The 19,157-nt window shown below is 37.4% G+C and overlaps 1 protein-coding gene across 12 annotated transcripts in view; it reads right to left on the reverse strand.

Moving 5' to 3' along the window:
• LOC100720927 (constitutive coactivator of PPAR-gamma-like protein 2) overlaps positions 1 to 19,157 on the reverse strand; it is a 478,018-nt gene that overhangs the window by 46,449 nt on the left and 412,412 nt on the right. For 10 of the 12 annotated variants that reach the window (XR_010046553.1, XM_063245942.1, XM_063245945.1 and 7 more), the window contains 4 exons: positions 16,615 to 16,824; positions 14,563 to 14,764; positions 8,875 to 9,013; positions 8,455 to 8,512 (listed from right to left, as the gene is read on the reverse strand). Coding sequence is in view for 9 of the 12 variants with exons in the window: in XM_063245942.1 (XP_063102012.1) it covers positions 8,455 to 8,512; positions 8,875 to 9,013; positions 14,563 to 14,764; positions 16,615 to 16,824 (609 nt within the window). In the remaining 3 variants the exon portion in view is untranslated. Of the gene's footprint in view, positions 1 to 8,454; positions 8,513 to 8,792; positions 9,014 to 14,562; positions 14,765 to 16,614; positions 16,825 to 19,157 lie in introns of those variants that run through there. The other 2 variants (XR_010046554.1, XR_010046557.1) reach the window with 2 other exon arrangements.

Raw genomic sequence — 19,157 nt, forward strand, 5'->3', positions numbered from 1 at the left:
TCTCAATAAATACATGAAAAGAGTGATTAAATCCAATATGCCTCCAGGATAAAAGCCCTAACAAAAATAGCTATAGAAGGACCTTACTTAAACTTGATAAAAGCTGTTTATGACAAACATATAACAACAAATTAATATATGAGGAAAGCTCAAAGCATTCTCTCTAAAATCAGGAACAGAACAGAGGGCCCACTGTTATCATTCTCTTCAGTATATTACTTGAAACTTCAGCCAGAAAATCAAGCAAGAAAAAGAAATAAAAGGGAGAATATATATATATGTATATGAAAGAAAGAAGTCAAATTAAATTTATTCACAGATGATATGATCCTTTACATAGAAGACTTCACCAAAAGACTGGTAGAACTTGTAACAAATTTAGCAAAGTAGCAGGATACATAATACATACACAAAACTCAATAGTGTTCCAGTATACCAACAACAAACCCACTGAGAAAAAAAATTAGGAAACAATCCCATTAATAATAACCTCGAAAAATTAAATACTTAGTAATTAACCTAATCAAAGAAGTAAAATAACTGTATAATGGAATCTCTAAAAAAAAGAGATTAAAGAGGACATCAGAGATCCTGGGAGTGAGCCTCTCTGAGAAAAACAACTCAGATGCTAGAATTTAACACCATGGAGAAGACCAGATGAAAAGAGAGGAATTCTCATGACCCAGGAAGAAACTGAGGAAAAACTTAAAAAAAGAAAGAAACAAAGAAAGGAAAAATGTGGATGAAAGGCTGGAACCAGATGTGCTATGCTGGGCATGCCTCGGAGTCAGACTACTCACGGTTGCACAGAGGTCGCATTAGTGCCGAAATTGGGGGTTGGTAAGCCCATGGCCCTTGTTGGGAGGATGCGGCACAGTGGAGAACAGAACCAAAGTGGAGAGCTACATTAACCTGTGGTGAGTGCTGGGAATTGGATTCCACAGAGGGGGTGACTGACAGGACAACATACTTGAGTTGGGCAGAACAGGCCTGAATTTGGAACCATAGTGGCATCAGTGGGTAGCTAGCTCCTGGCTCAAAGCGGATCTGTGGAATCTGCTTGGGCAGGGTCACACCCCTGGTTGGGACCTAATAGCCAGGGATGAAACTGTCCCAAACCTGTGATGTCCTCATGGCATACATTAATGTGGTGAAGGCACTTACTGGTTGACTGGTTCAGAGGAGAGGGACCAGCCTGTATCACCCCTGTGGGCACCTCACAGATCAACAGTAAACTCAAGAAGGCAGCAATCCCCTAGCCAGCATGCTTCAGAAAAACTGTAAGTAACACAGAAAGGGCCTGAGACCTCCACCATATGCCTGTCTGAAAGAAACCAGAAACATGATCTTTGACCCATTTAGATTGACAAGAGAAAGAAACAAGTAAAAGCCTCCAGTCACTGACTCAGGGAAAACAAGTGCAGGAGAGGTAAATACAGAAGAGATCGAGGACAGCAAACATGCAATATTGGACACAGCATCAGTGGACATAAAGAAATACCTTCAGGACCTCATAGATGAACTTCAAACTGAAATTCTAATTCAAGTGAGGCAAGATATAAAAAGATTAATAAAGGAAATGCTAAGTACCTCTCAAGAAGACACAGATGGAAAAACGGAGGAGCCCATAAAAAGGAGAGAAACCTTTGATGAAGAATATAAACAAAATCTAGAATACATGAAACAGATCCAAAGAGATTACCAAGAAATTAAAAACTCCATCAAAAGCTGGCAAAATTCCTTGACAAAAACGAAAGTTAGAGTTTCAAAACTTGAAGCCAGATTTGCAGTGTGTGATCATGAAAGAAAAGATCTCTTAAAAATAACAAGGAACCAGGAAGTAACAATTCAAAGGCTAGAAGACGACAAGAGGATCTATAACTTAAGAATAAAAAATATGAGCAAAGAAGCAGGAATAAACACAAATGAAATACAAAGCCTATTCACAGAAATAATTAAGGCAAACTTCCCAAGCATAGGAAAAGGAAATGATATTCAGATAAATGAGGCATACAGAAATCCAGCTAAGTATAACCAAAACAGATCTACATCCAAATATATAACAATCAAGATCTCAGAAATTCATCACGAGAACAGAATATTAAAAGTGGTCAGAGAAAAGAAACAGATCACCTATAAAGGAAAACCCATCAAAATTATGACAGACTTCTCGACACAAATTATCAAATCAAGAAGAGCTTGGAGTGAAGTATTGCAAGCCCTTAGAGAAAATAACCTCCAATCCAGATTGAGGTACCCTGAAAAACTGTCTCTCAAAATTAATGGAGAAACAAGATGCTTCCATGACAAAGAGGAACTATGGGCGTTCATGACCACCAATCCAACAAAACAAAAAATACTGAAGGCCATTCTAGAGAGAGAGAAAAAAATCACCAGGATTCCAGCAACAGTGGCAGAGACACCTCAATGAATGGGACAGACAGTGGAATGAAGCATAAAAGTGGACAAATAATATCAGAAAAATAGCCCAGCAGAGATGAGGCAGAGAAGGTGGGCTATAATCTCTAACAAAGATGGCCTTGATACACTAACAAAAAGAAACACAGGCAGTATAGATCAGGAGATAGGATCCATTGAACTGCTCTGAATAGGAAATATACTCTACCTGAAAGAGAGTTAATGAACTGAAAGTCAAAGATGAGAAAACAATGCTCTATGTGACAGGGACCCAGAAAGAAATAGGGATAGCTCATCCAGCAGCTGCAGACAGGTTGGAAAGTTATGACACTTCTGTGCAGTAAAGAACAATGCAGCTACGAGGGAAACCTTGAGGCTATGGTATGTAAAGGAATTCAGTTCAAGATCAAGCTCAGGGGTAAAAAAGGTTCAGAACCAATTGGGTAGATAACAGGTTGCCCCACTAATGTAAAAACTGAGGGAGTCCATGGGACTCAAAATGTACAAAGCACCCTTAGAAAGGGAAAGAGGAGGAATTGTCTAAAAAAAGAAGGCAGAGGACATTGTTAATAGTGTATCAGGATTTAAAACCACATTAGTCTTTTTGCTCGGTTTAGTTTGATTTCATTCTGTTGTAGTCTGTCTACGTGTACTAGATTTGAAGGCACAGATAGCTATCCCAAAAATAGCAGGATATAATATAGTAACTATCCATAATTTTCTATTAACTTAACCTAAAGCCCTGCATTATTTACACTGTTTTACTATCACTGACCTTATTTTAATCTGGTTTGTCAGATCGCTGTTTTGTCTTGACTGATTTTATTTGAAAGTGATATGCTTGATAGTATCAAGTCTAAGCAGAGGCAATTACTGTGAACACAACAAGATGCAATAGGATACCCATTCTGCTTTGATTATTAACTGCTTTTGAAGTCATATAATGTCTCCAAAGTTTTTAATTAATATTGCTATGTAGTGCTATGTTCAATTATATTATGCCTGATGATGTAGATAATGCTACTGAAAATAACAAGAGGCATCATAGTAACTACTGTGGATCACATAGTATTGTGGTTTTATATGTCTTTTTGGTTTTGTGTTTTTCTAGGAATTTGTTTTGTTGTTTTATTTTGATTTATTTTTCCCTCTAATGCAGAAAGGATAGGTATACAGGTAGAGATGCACACAGAAGTGTAGAACTTCTAAAGAGTTCACAAGAATAGATTATATAATGCACCATGTTATGAACAGATACTCTGAAGAAAAAGAAACACTAAGATACCCAGTGATAATTCCATAACATCATGATATAAAATCTATCAATGCTATTATTCTTTGTCCAGAGTGATATTAGTTTGCTTTCTTTTGTTTAATTTCAATATACATAAAGATATGGATAGCTATTTTGAAGAGAATGAGAGACATTTTGGCAGCCATTGTTGCATTCCCTATTTTCTGGTCTTGAAGACCTAAAATGCCATCATCATCCTGTTCTGATCAGATTAGTTCTATAATATTCAGTATATATTCACTGTGTGTGAAGATGTGAACAACTATGTGGAAGAAAACAAGATACAATATGACAGATAGTGAAGATCTCCAGTGGTCTTGCTTTGAAATCTGTGTTTCTTAAATTGTTTTCTTATGATCTGTTTTGTTATGTTTAATTTTACTCTCTTTAAAATAAAAAAAGAAGACATCAGGAGGTGGAAAAAAATCCCATTCCTGCACAGGTAGAACAAATACTGTCAAAATGCCCATATTACCAAAAATAAAACAGTAAATACCGAACTTACAAACATTCCAGTTGTAAACTTTCACAGATAACCAAAAGACTTCGCATTAAAATCATATGTAGATGCAAACAAATTGCTAAAGTAGCTCATGTGTTTGCCAAGCATTGTCACAGTTTTGTTGCTGTATGTCTACTGTAATGAACAGTAGCACAGTGCTCAATCAGAGCTGAGGATGTCCAGAAGAAAGAGGAAAAGCAGTGGTGATGTGGAGGGGATAGCCAGGAAGCACAAAGCAATACACATTATGTATCTGTGTCAAAGTTGTGTAAGACTCACTTTGTCAGACTTACAAACAAATCTGACTTATAAACATTATCCTGGTACAGAACTCATTCACAAGCCGGGGAACTTATTATTTATAGATTTAATACACCACCAATCAAAATACCAATAATGCCCAGTGATAATTCCATAACATCATGATATAAAATCTATCAATACTATTATTCTCTGTCCAGAGTGATATTAGTTTGTTTTCTTTTGTTTAATTTCAATATACATAAAGATATCTTCACAGAACTAGAAAAAAAATCCTAAAATTTATATGGAACCATGGCTGGGCATTGTGGTGCATGCCTGTAATCCCATTACTACGGAGACTAAGTCAGGAGGATCACTGTGAGTTCAAGGCCAGCCTGGGTTACATAGTGAGTTCAAGGTCACCCAGAACTACATATGAGACCCTGTCTCAAAAAGAAATTTTTATGGAACCAGAAGAGACTAAGAAAAATTACTTGCAAATTACTTGTTGTCCAGGATTATTTGCAAAAGTGATCCTGGACAACAAGAGCAAAGCAGGAAGTATCATAATTCAGGCTTTCAAATTATATTACAAAGCTACTGGTAAATAGCATGGCACTGCCAAAAATAAAACTGAGGATACAAAAAAAAAACCTTCTAGCATATTCAGCTATCTCATCTTTGACAAAGGGGTCAGAAGCATATGCCAGAGAAAAGATAGCCTCTTAAACATATGGTTTTAGGAAAACTGGTTATCCACATGCAGAAGATTGAATCTAGACTCATATCTCTTACCTTGTATTAAAGTAAAATCAAAATGGATAAAAGATTTAGATATTAAAACAGAAACACTAGGGCTGGGCATAGTGCTGTATGCCTGTAATTGCAGCACATGGGAGGCTGAAGCAGGATGATTGCTGTGACTTTGAGGCTAGCCTGAGTCCATAAAGAGTTCAAGGTAAGCCTGAATATATAGTATGACCCTGTCTTACAAAAACCCCCAGAAACTCTGGATCTAAAACCCTTAAAGACTTACGCATATAGACAAAGACTTTGTTAATAGAGTTCTAACAACACAAGAAGTACTATAACTCTAAGAATTAACAACCAGATTATATCAAATCGAATAAATACTTCTTTTAAGAAGTGTGAATGCCCAGTAAGTACATGAAAAACTGTTCAGCAACTGTGTTCATCACAAAAATGCAAATCAAAACAACACTGAGGGCTGGGGATATGGCTCAGGGGTAGCTTTCTTGCCTTGCATGTGCAAAGCCCTGGGTTTGATTTCCAGGACCAAGAAAACAAAAACAAAAACAAAAGCAAACCCAAAATACAAAAAACACTGATTCTATATTAGTCCACAAAGAATGGCAATCTTTTTTTTTACTTAATAGCACCTTTTAGGGCTGGGGGGAATTTAGCACAGGAGCATAAGTGCCTGCCTGGCAAGTGCAGGGTCGTGAGTTTAATCCCCAGTACCAAAAAAAAAAGCACCTTTTATTTCCAGAAATGAAAGGACAGATTTAATAGTTAAAAACACAACTATAATCTGAAAGATACATAATAGTTTTCCCACATTAAGTCTATGCTTGGCATATGTAGGAATCCCATTATAAATTTTATCTTTTTTCTGTTTTGTCTTGTTTTTCTTTTTTCTTTAAATAAAGATGGGCATAAAAAATTCGCTAATGATATTAGCTCAAACCTTTCTTTTCAATGAACTAAGAGAAACTAGTAGTATAACTTTCTTGTGTTTTATTTCCTTTTCCCTTCCTTCATTTCTCCTTTCCCCCACATTGGTTCCTCTTTCCTTTTGAACAATTTCTTCCCATTTCACAATGTCTACTGTATATTTTAATCCTCACTTACTTTTTCAGTTTTTAAGAATGGCAATCATTAAGGACTCAAAAATAACTAATGCTGGTAAGGTTGTGGTTTCAAAGGAACTCTTCTTTATTTTTGGTGGGGATGTACACTAGTGTAACCATTATGAAAATCAGTATGGAGATTCCTCAAAAAACTAAGAAAACAGAAATTACATTCAACCCAGCTATACCTCCTCTGGGTTAGCTTCCCAAAAGAGTTAAAGATACATGATAATGCTAAGTAAAATAAAACAGACACAGAATGTTAAATGTCACAGGTTTCCCTTAAATGAGAAACCTAAAGTATAAATAAAGAGCAAACTATTCCCCAACCATAACCAAATTACTATTTCTGTAGTCTTTGTTAGTATGAGTCAACCAGGTAATGATGGATCTATTCTTTTTGTACTACTAAAAATACAAGTTTTTTTCAGGCTGTATGCCTGACAATCAGATCCTGATTCATGGTGCATTTGCCATGAGTGTACCAACTTATGGGAAACTACCTGGATCACTAGTTTTCCATCTAAATGCAATTCTTGTTGCTTTAATGAGCAGCTTTTAGAAGCTGAGAAGCTTTAGAAAACTCACAAAGTTACTACTCTCTAGCTTTGGAGTATGTTATAAATTGCTTTGTGCAGAGGACTTACTTTTTTATTTATACTTTTTTTTGTCTTTTTTGAGACAGGGTCTCACTATGCAGTTCATGTTGGTCTTGAACTCACTTTGTAGCCAAGACTGGCCTTGAACTTGCAATGATATTCCTGCCTCAGCCTCCTGAGTGCTAGGATTACAGGGGTATGCCACCATACCCAGCTCTATTTATATTCTGGGCTCAAAATAACATTAAAATAAATTCATATTCTTTGCGAAAGCATTACATGGTGAAAGCTAAAGCATGAATTGTGTGGGGGCTAGTTGGTTACAGGAGATTGGATTACAATTGAAAACTTTTGACAAAATTGCCTATTACTAAACAGTATATATTAAATGCCTAGTAGTGGGGGTTTGGTAGAAAGAAGACACTCAAGAAACGGTTGCTTGGAAACTGGACATGGTGGTATATGGCCATGATCCTAGACTTGGAAGACTGAGGCAAGATTAACATGAGGTAAAGGCCAGCCTGGGCTACATAGTGAGACTCTGATTTGAAAGAAAAAAATTAAAAATTGGTGCATGGTAGTGCATGCCTATAATCCTAGCAATGTGGAAGCCTGAGATAAGAGGATTGTAAGTTTGAGCACACCACAAAAAAGATTGAGGATATTTTCAACATCAAAGCCCTGTGAAAGAGAGAAAAAGAGAAAAAGAGAAAGAGAGAAAGGGGGAGAGGGAGAGAGAAACAGAGAGAGAAAGAAAGAAACAGAGAGTGAGAGAGAGAGTGAGAGAGAGAGAGGAGAGGAGAAATAGTAGCTGGTAATACTAGAAAAAGTACAGCAGTTTGGGTATACTACAAGTGTTTGGGGGAGGCAGTGCTAGAGATTAATCCCAGGAACTTAAATATACTAGACAAGCCCTCTATCACTGACCTACATCCACATCACCAGTCTAAGATTTTGGATTAACACAAGAATAGTTCCTCATAGTCTTACTACTTGGTGTGGGGGGCTTATCTAGTGTGTACTCAACAAAATTCAAAGCATAGAGGAGGAAAAAATATAATACTTTTCTAAATCATTAAGAATAAACAGCAGAGCAATGCTTCCCCACTCTTCCAGATGTAGCAAAGTAAAAAATTTGATTTTCTAAACATTTGTGGCAGCCCCTCAGCATGTTAGGAAGGGTGGAGGTAATCTCACTGTTAGATTCACTCTGATCCTTTTCTGACTGCATGCAGGAAATACTATGTTAGGCACAAATACTCAGAACACTATATTCAATGCCTATCTTGGGCTAAGGACTCAGGGATAAGGACTGAGACTTCGCAGCCTTGTGAGAACAGTTCTGAGTAGTGTAGTTCTCACTTGACTATTCAAGATGAGGAGAATGGAATCAAATGCCTAGAGAAGTTCTGAAAACCCTCCTAAGTTAGTGCAGGTTTCCATTCCTGATGTGTTGTCTTGCAAGTTAGCTGAAAAAGAAAAGGTATCAAACAAAAGTTGGGTAATCTCAAAAACAAAGATACTTACTTGTTTATTCCCTTTTTTGTGTCCTCTAGGTCCTCTACCAGTCTGTTCTTTTTCATGCCTTTAGCAAGTAGGAGAAAAAGTGATTATGAGAGACAGTATCTATTCCTTTCCTTTTACTTTGTTAACTAGTCATCCTTCTAGGAAGCTTGTTAAGTTAAATGCCCCTTGCTCAGTGTTACTATTCTAGCTTCTGTCATTGCTATGTTATACTGAGTTGTTCTGTATTTCATGATCTTCTCTAGTATAAAACTTTTCCATCAAGGCATAACATTTATTTTGTTAGCTAAACTAAACTGAAAACTGGCTTTAAATATGAAAAGTTGGTTAATTCCTCTTACCTTCATTGAAGAATTTAAGTAGCTGGGCATTTTCCCAAGGACACTTTGACACTATTTTGTTCCAACCCAATGAAAAACATACCCCTTTCCTGGCCCACCGACAGAAACCACTTGCATGCCAAAGGATCCTTGGCCTCTGGAGGATCCACTGCCAGCCCACTGGCCCACCACCATCCCAGCAATTTCCAGTTTTCCTCCTTGGGATGGGATTGGATGGAAACCTGGCAAGAGAGTAAGAATAGTAGTAATGAATCATAATGGATAAGAGGTATAACAAAGATGGTACACACTCCTTAATTTTTTTCCTGGTACTTGGAATCAAACTCAGGACCTTGTGCTTGCCAGGAAGGCAATGTGCTGCTGAGCTATATATGAGTGATTCAGTTTTCAACTACAGGGCCTGCACATATTAGGAATTCAATATTTGTTGAGAGTATCTTAAAACTGAGTTACTGGAAAATTATAGGCTGTCTAGTTTCAAAAGGAATATACACCACAACACAGTATAGGATTACCAAACAGGTAGACAACCAAACAGAAAAAAATGAAACTAAATAGTAGCTTATAACTAAAAAGCAAGACTGGTAACACTTGAAAACCAGAAGCAATTTAAGACAATATGACACAATATATCCTTAGAAAAAAAGAAATTCTAATTTGCATGTACGAGTGCAAAAGCACAGCCAAGTTCTGTAAACTGGTATAAAAGGAAGCCTTCAAAGAATATGGAGTTCTGATAGGACTTTTAGTGCATGGGAAGAAACTAATGCTTAATAACCCTTAACTCAGCAGGTTATTAGTGAAAAGAAATTTGTTTATATAAAAGGGAACGTCTAAGGAGCTAGAAACTACTCTTAAGAAGGACAAGAAAATCTTGCATTCAGGGGATCCTAAGGTGGTCTTTCAAGAGGCAGGAGGCTCCCATGAACTACCAGTAACTGGAGACTAAGAATTACTGGTAGCTGAGGCAATGGTAAGGGCCTTTGGAGAAGACAGTTTTAATTAAAGTGTCTTCTGAGACTTATATAATAAACTCAACACATAAGATCAGAGAAGAAACCTGTACAGTCACATTAAAGGAATAGAATAGCTGGTTCTCTGGTTTGTAAGACTTAATCATTATATGGCTGAACAGTAAGCTACTAAAAGCAAACTTTCATACTGTTAGTCTAAGTCTATCCTTGAGCTAAATATCCATCCTGAATTTTGGACTCTAAAAAAACTAACTTCAACTTACAACTTTGTTATTTTTAAGACAGACACACAGATGACATACAATATTCAACCACACAAATGACCCTGTCACTAAATCACAGAGTCCTGCTATTTTATGTTAAAATTTCCCCAAAAAATATAATGTTTCACATAGGGACAGATTGTGTGATGTATCAGTATCAGTATGTGAGCTACCTAAGCATGCTTGGGCATTTATTATTAAGCAGATGAGGTTATCACCATAATCTGCACATAGATATGTGTGTACATACATGTTTGTGAATATATTTGTGTGTGTGCTTTCTCCACTAAGCTGCAATATTTTGTGGGTATGGACAGTGACATTTATCTCCATGCTTCTAGAGTGGAAGGAAGAAAAATATATCAGGTCTAACTCCAGAGTGTGAATGGTTACATCAAGCTATCTTCATCTTATAACACTGGCTACTTTGTGCAAGCTCCTAGGTATATTTGCCTATAAGGAAAGAATGAACGAACAACCAACATTAAGATGCATTTCATGGGGCTGGAGGTTTAGCTCAGCGGCATAAGCGCCTGCCTTGCAAGCAGGCAGTCGTGAGTTCGATCCCCGGTACCAGTAAAAAGAAAGAAAAAGAAAAAAAAAAAAAGTGTAAAAGATGCATTTCATATGAGTTGTAGTTCTCAACATAATAAAGTGACTCAGTTACTGCATGAGTTTTGGTTGGTTCCCTGGCACTCAACCACTGTTAATGGGAAGAGGCCTAGAAATTTTTTTATTATTTAAAGAAAGATAAAACAAAATAGAAAATGGGCAGAAATAGAACTCACTTTCAAAGAAAAGAAATAAACAGTAATAAATCACTAGTTGATCTATACATATTGTACCCCCAAAAACAGTTGTTCAAGATACAACAGTGGAACATATAAGTGGAATTCAACCAAACCGTTCTTTTCAACTATCCAACAAAAACTAAGTAATATGGCTATTAATCCTATACACTTAGACATGTACGCATTTATCCATATCTTCATTTATGTTGAGACTAACACAATTTATTAGATTAAATTCCTTCTGAACAAAGATTAATAATATTGCTGGATTTCACATCATAACACTCCAGAATCAGCACTGAGCACTGCAGTGCCTCTTTCTTTCCTTCAAAGTATTTGTTCATTTCATCATGTGTCATAAGATCAGTTCTCATAAATTGTTTATAGGTTTTACGCAAGCATGAGTCTTAACATGTATTTCTATCCTTTCTGTATTAGAGGGAGAAACGGAACAAAGCATGACAGAACTAAACATATTGCTATAGACACATTAAACTAAAAAGACATATAAAACTGCTGTATAAGGAGTTCTAGCATAGTCACTGTGCTGTTTCTTGTTATTATCAACAGAATTGGCTATATCATCAGATAAAGTATAATTGAGCATATCAGTATATAACAATTAACAGAAATAAAACATTGTAGCCACAAAAACAGGTAGTAATCAAATCAGAATGGATATCGTGTTGAATCATTGTCATTTTCAGTATAGTTGTCTATACTTCTCAACTTGATACCAGCAACCTAACAGTTTTGAATAAAATCTGTCAATAATAAGCAGTATTCAAACAAGTCAGATTTAACTAAGATCAGTCAAGATACAACAGTATAAGTCATACAGGGATCCTGATTGAGTTAATAGGAAATTAAAGATGACCACTGTGCCATGTCCCGAGTCTTTGGGACAGCTGTCTGTGCCCTCAGATCCAGTGCTTATATACAAAACTAGGATGGAACAAGTTCTAACCAAGCAGAGTGGTGCGAGTAATAAGGGTTTTAATTCCTGATACACTACTAGCTATATCTTCTGCTGTTTTTTTGGAAAACTATGCTTTTCCTTTACTCCCCCAGAATGAACTGTGTATTTATAGGTCTCCCCAACACTCATGGTTTTATATGAGGGGGCAACCTATTATTTACCTAAGTGTTTCTGAACTTTCTCACTCCTGGGCTGGATTTCTAGTTATATTTCTTCATTTATTAAAACCTGTCTGTTCAACCTATCCATAAATACCGGCCCAGTTACCCCTATTACTCTCTGGTTCCCTATCACAATGAGTTCCATTTTCCCATATTTGATTTTGGTCCATATAACCTTCTTCAGGCTAATTATATTTCCTATAAAGAGCCTCTTGGTAGATCCTACCTCTTAATCCACTCTGCCTGCCATTCTCTCTTTTTTCCTTAAGTTAGTGTATGTAGGCCATCTATATTAGAAATTATATCCAACATTCTTTGCCTCGTTTCTGTTGTGCACTTTTTCTGTCATTAGTTGTCTGTTTGTCTTCTTCATTTTGCTTTCAGCTCCATGCATTGTGGCCTCTCTGCCACTGTTTCTGGAATCCTAGTACTTTTCTCTCTCTTTAGAATGTCCTGCCATATTCTCTGTAGAGTTGGATTGGTGGTTGTGAATTCCCTCAGTTCCTCTTTATCTTGGAAACACTTTGTTTCTCCATTAATTTCTAGGGACAGTTGTGCATATTATATCAATCTTGGCTGGAGGTTATTGTCCTTCAAGGCTTGGGTGATTTTGTCCCATGCTCTTCTAGATTTGATGGTTTGTGCCGAGAAGTCTGCTGTATTTCTGATGGGTGTTCCCTTGTAAGTGATCTGTTTCTTGTCTCTGACGGCTTCTAATATTCTGTTCTTATATTGGATTTCTGGAATCTTGATTATTATATGCCTAGGTATAGTTCTGTTTTGATTGTAGGTGGCTGGAGTTCTGTATGCCTTATACATCTGAGCATCTTTCCCTTTTCCTATGTTTGGGAAGTTTTCCTTAATCATTTCTGTGAGTAGCCTTTGTATTTCCTTTGTTTGTAACCCTGCTTCTTCACTCACATTCTTTAATTCTCAACTTATAGATCCTCTTGTCATCTTCTAGACTTTGTATTGTTACTGCTTGTTTCCTTGTTATTTTTAAGAAGTTTTTCCTTTCATGTTCCCACATTACAAAACTGTACTCCAGTTCAGATAATCTATCCTTAGTTTGTTTCAAGCTGTTATGCCAGCTTTCAATAGAGCTTTTAGTTTCCTGGTAATCTCTTTGAACCTGCCTCATGTTTTGTATGTTTTCTCTATTTTCTCCATCAAACAATTTCCCCCTTTTTTGTTTTTCCATTCTACCATCTGTGTTTTTTTGGGAGGTGCTTGGCATTTTTTGCTACTTATATCTTGCTACTTTATGCTACTTATATCTTGTTTTACTTGGTTAAATACTTTACTTTTGAACTTGTCTACGAGGTCCCGAAGATATTGCTTTACGTCTATTGGTGCCGTGCCTGATATTGCATGTTTTCTGTTCTCATTCTACTTTGCATTTACCTTTCCTGGATCAGTGTTCTCAGGATTGGGGACTGAGGACCCTTTCTTGTTGCCTCCTCTTCTCATATTTTTTTTTCTTCCATACAGGCATACATAGGAGGCCATTTCTTTCTTTGTCGGTTTCAGTTTTTCTGATGCTTGCTGACTAGGTTGTCCTGCCCACTGCAGTGTACTAGGAGGTACAGACCCAGGCAGCCTATGCTGGGCCTGCCCCTCCAGGTCAACCTATAGAAGGCTTCACTGCATTAGGGTGCACTGCTAGGTGTAGGGACCTGGTTTGGGCTAGCCTATTGGGCCTCAGTCTGTGGTTTCACCCAGGTCACGCGCTACCCACTAATTGAGAGGGGAATATGTGACTGAAGTCACTGCAGCACCCTGTTCTGGCCAGTTTGCCAGGTCCCAGACTGTCCTCTGTTGGAGCCTCTTGTCTATGGAAGGGTCTTTATTCCTCTCACTCACCGCAGGTTGATGCAAGGTTCCCTGCCAGCTCTGCTCTCAATTTGGTTTGCCGATTCCTGCTCTCAAAGCATTCAAGTCTCCAGTGAGTTGAAACTAGCGGGGTATGCCAGCTGCACCAATTCAGGCATGGCAGTGGCAGGGTATTCAAGCTGTGAGTTCCAGCGGCAGCACTGAGACTTTAGCTGTTCTAATCGTAGCACCAGGATTGCATTTCCAATTGGTATCTCTCATCTTAGTTTGTTCCTGGGTCAGCAGGTTATATCTCCCTCTGCTTAAGGACTCCCCACACCACACCACTTCTGGAATCTAAGCTGGCTATCTCAGAGAGCCTCTGTAGCTGCTGTTATCTATTCACCATCATTTCTCATTCTGTGAGGCCTAGAAATTGAATGGACTTCCTTTCCTAGGGCACACCCTTCTATCTCAGTAAGCTTTCTTCAAACTACCAAAAACATCACAAAATGTAAGTGAAGTAAGTTTTATATGAAAGTTGTTGATACTATACCTGCCAACAAGTACTAGATGGGTTACTTTTTTTTATTTTATTGAGACAGGGTCTCACTTTATAGTTCAGATTGGCCTTAAACTCACTATATAGCCTATGTTGACCTCGAACTCATAATGATCCTCCTCTCTAGCCTCTTGAGTGTCGAGATTACAGACATGTGCCACAATGCCCAGCTAGATGGCATATTATAAAATAAATTGGATCAGAAATATCTCAATTTTAGGTACTGACCTGCAAATCCTCGGCTCCTTCCTTGAGGGTGAGGTGGCACTGAGCCCATAGCTCGGGAATAAAGTGAAACAGGGTAGAGAGAGGGAACCATGGGAGGCACAAAAGTAGGTGATGGAAGTAGAGCTGAAGGTGGTGGATGATTCATGTTGACTCCTTCAAGGATACTCTGCCTCATCTTTTCCACTTTGGTTGCCAGGTCAGCCTTCAAGCAAAAAATAGAATAATAACAACAGCTGTTGTTTTTTGAACTTCTACATTTCAGGCAGAGTATTGAGTATCCTAGATACAGCCTCACAATTGTATTTCCCCAAAGGAAATTGAGGACTGGAGTTAAATGACTCCAGGTTATAGGCTCAGGAAGCCTCTCTTGACAGGAAAGTTCTAACCAACTCTTCCTACGAAAGTGCACTACTGTCACATTAGTTCTGACCAAGGGGCTGTGGATCTTATTAGCTAGGTCAATGAAAACAAATACAACAGTAAGGATTCACTGATGGTCTATTAAATGGCCAGCAAAGTATTAGGTTTGCAGTGCTGGGAATCACACCCAGGGCCTTGTGCCTTTAAGCTACATAGTTTTTGTTTTGTGGTACTTTTCTTTTTGCGGCCTTGCACATTAAATGAGCACTCTACTACTGAGCTACATGCTTGGCCAAGCTTAGGTATTTTTTAAAGCAGAAGTGACAGATTTAGGTAAAAAAAGAAAGTGCAAAAACTTGACAAAAACAAAATCTTTTAGCCTTCTTCCTCATACCCAGGATTGGAGACTGAGCTCTATCCAGGATAAATGTATAGTGTTTGGTTCAGAGGTTGATATGTCTTCTACAAAGGGTAGGAAAGTATTTTACACTTTGTGGGTCACACTATCTCTGCCACCACTACTTCACTCTGCCACTATAGCATGAAAACCTCACAGATAATATACATATAAATAAGCGTGACCCTGTTCCAACGACATTTTGTTTACAAAAATGGGGTGGGCTGTATTCCATAAAACAAGAAGCAGTCTGAGTAGTTTGCTGACCTCTGTTCTAGTCCCTTAGCTCATTCTTCCTCAAATAGGAAGACTGGTTTTTTCTCCTTGTTTTAACTCAACTTTTGCAAGGTTTCCATGCAAAAACTCTGCTGTGTTTATTTTTTTATTTACTTATTTTTGAGACAGATATCATTAAGTAGTCCAGGCTGGCCTTGAACTCAACGTGGTCCTCCTGCTTCAGCCTCTTGAGTAATGGGATTATAGGCACGTACCAACATGCTCAGCTCCTTTGCTTCTATTGTCATCTGCTTTACTACTGTCTTCTATTCCTTTTGTTGTTGTTGTTTATTTTGTTTTTGTGAGACAAGGTCTCACTACGTAATACAGGCTGGTCTTGAACTCACTCTGTATGCTAGGCTGGCCTTGAACTCCTGGAGATCCTCATACCTCAGCTTCCTGAGTGCTGAGCATATAGGTATGTATCCTCCCATGCCTTGCTACCCTCTTTTAGTTTTAGCCATTTTTTTCAGTATTGGGGACTGAATCTAGTGACTGGCACATGCTAGCCAAGCATTTTATTACTGAGCTACATCACCAGCTATTTTTAAAATTTTATTTGAAACGGGATCTCAGTAAGTTGCCTAGAGTGGGTTTGAAGTTGAAATTCTCTTGCCTCAGCTTCCCAAGTAGCTGGGATTACAAGCAGGTACCACTGCATTTTGCTAAACATAGTTTCTTTGTAAAAAAATACCATCACTTGTAAAAAGGACTTACGGTTTTTGTAAATAAGGGAATTGAAATCCTAAGAGTTGGAGAAAAGGCATGTACTGTATCCAAGTATTCCATGGGGAAGAAATACTAGTAGCTCATATAAAACTTTCCAAAATATGATTTTATATAATAAATATATATCAGATATGGTCTTGTGAGACCATATTGATTAAGTTAGGTTAAAGTCATATTCTTATTATGTTCTCTCCTTCCCCAGTGTTTTAGCTCTTTTTTCCTTTCTGCCAACTCATTCACTCCTGCCCTAGCACATCAGAGGTGGTCCTTAGTAGTTGCACAAAGTGTACCTGGCCATCACAGAGCTCAACCAGGGATACTCGCTCTCGGCCTGCTTTAATAAGCTTGCTCTGGAACAACTTTCCATCGAAGTAAATCCAGGGGCAGCAGTGTTCCCAAGGGACCGGCTGGCCACAGGCATCATTAGCAAACAGAGCTGTGTCAACTCCACTCATAAAGAGGGCAGCAAGCTGGATTCCTCGGGCATCCAGTTTCTCGATCTGAAACCACCACAGAGGAAAAATCACTATTAAGATAACACAGACTAACAGTCTGAAAGCTAAAATGCAAAAAAACAAAAAACAAAAACGTTCTGAGTGCTAATATATAAGGCCCGGGTGGAAAATTCCATACCTGGCCTCTTGTGACAAGTTGCAGCCAGAATGCAGGTACTCCAAAAAATGCTATATAAAATCACTTCAGGCTATGTGTATATGTATATAAAACATAAGAGAATTTCATATTACGATTTGGTTCTCATCCTCAAGATATATCATTATGTATATGGAAAAAATTAAAAGTCAAACAAATCTGAAATCTGAAACAGTTTTGGTGCCAAGCGTTTCAGATATTCAACTTGTGCTATTAGTATTATTTACCCTTATTCCTATCATATTGATTTACCCAGTGAAATTTGAGCATGTTACCTTTCAATATAGACATCTGAGTATACAAGCGACTTTTTTAAGTGTGTAAAGTATGTTTTATTCTTTAAAAGGATTCAGGGTTTGGTTTTAAATATGGCAACATAACTTCTACCAGTCTGACATCTCTCTCATCATATCAAACTGTCTTCAGCTAGTAATAATTCATTTAATCAAAAAGAAAAATAATTTTAATTTTTAGGCAAAAATCCAGTTCTGAGAACAATTAACATTTGTCTGTAATTGAAGACAAAATGAATCTCTCATCCATATCTTTCTCTGAGATGACTTGAAAGATATTCTTTGGAATATTAAAAAGATAACAACTTGAGATTTTTTTACTTTATCAAATTAGAATAATTCAGTAAGTAAAAACCATACAAATACTCAATGCTGATGAGGATGCTGTGAGTCAATGGAACTTCATATAAAGTTAATGAGGGACACATATCACAATTAAGCAATATATAAAGAACCTTGAAAATGATCACATTTGTTGAATTAGAAACTCTATCTTCTACTGCTATATGCAATATGTACATAAAAACTGGAAATAACGTAATGGCTGACATTATAATAATTAAGTGATATATCTATATGATAAAATTGCTGAAAATTTTAATACATAGAAAACATGTGCATAGGTGTTTTGGTGCACATCTGCAATCCCAGCACTCATGAGGTTGCAGCAGGGGAATCACTGCAAGTTCAAGGCAAGCCAGGGCTACAAAGTGAATTCAAGAGCATCCTGAACTGCATAGTGAAACCCTGTCTCAAAAAAGATAGATAGGCAGACAGATAAATAAATGGTAAATAAATAAACTTGCATATGACATAAGCCATATCCTCCAATATACTGTATTTTTCCCTCTGATATACTTTAAATCATTTCTATATTACTTACAATATCTAATGTGCAATGTATGTGCTATGTAAATAGATATTATACTGTATTGCTTAGGGACTAATATCAGGAAATAAACTCTGCACGTCCAGTACAGATGCGAATTTAAAAAATATTTTTGATCTGGGCCAGTTAAATCTGTGGATGTGGACAGATATAATTATTAAAAGAATATGTTAACTATGTAGACTATGCACAACAAAAGACTTCACATTTTATCCTCAGTACCACACAAACACACTCTCTGTCTCTGTCTCTCTCTCTCTCTGTCTCTGTCTCTCTCTCTGTCTCTCTCTCTCTCGACTGGAAAAAAATCAAAATTTTCATAGTTGTTACCTCAGGCTGGCAAATTATAAGGCTTCAATAGGAAAAGAGTGAGTTATTTGCAAGTCCTTTCCTAGGTATGATCTGGGATCAAGACCTGTTTTAGGATCCAGCAATACTATATTTACTGCAAAAAAGAATCATTCACTGTTTGTCTTACGCTGCTATATCATTCCCTTACTTGACTTAATTTTGACTAAAATTTGCAAATATCTTTCTTCTCTGTTCTTTTGGTGTGGGTTTGGGGATTTGGGGAGCTGGAGATGGAATTTGGGACCTTTCACATTTTAGGCAAACCCTCTAACAGTGAGCTACTTCTCCAGGCCCAAATCTTTTTTTCTTTTTGAGAAGAGGTCTCACTATATTGCTGTCTGGTTTGAACTTCTGGGCTCAGGCAATCCCTCCACCTCAGTTTCCAGAATAGCTGGAACTACCAGTGTGTACAACTGCCCCTCACTCAATTTAGTAATTTGATTTTATAGTTTATTTATCCCAGGTTCTCAAAGGAGCATGGCTACTAAAATCAGAGGGGAATGCTCTGCATTAATATTAAATATTGAGTACTATGCATTTACAATATGAGAGGGGTATTAAAGTCTCCACTGTAATTGTATTAGTATCCTTTTATGTCAAGTAGTTTTTCCTTTTATGAAATTGGGTATATTGACATTTGGTATATATG

Source organism: Cavia porcellus, unplaced genomic scaffold, assembly GCF_034190915.1.
Source record: "Cavia porcellus strain 051 isolate PalLab524CR breed Dunkin Hartley unplaced genomic scaffold, mCavPor4.1 scaffold_3, whole genome shotgun sequence".
In the NCBI taxonomy this organism is placed as follows: domain Eukaryota; kingdom Metazoa; phylum Chordata; class Mammalia; order Rodentia; family Caviidae; genus Cavia; species Cavia porcellus.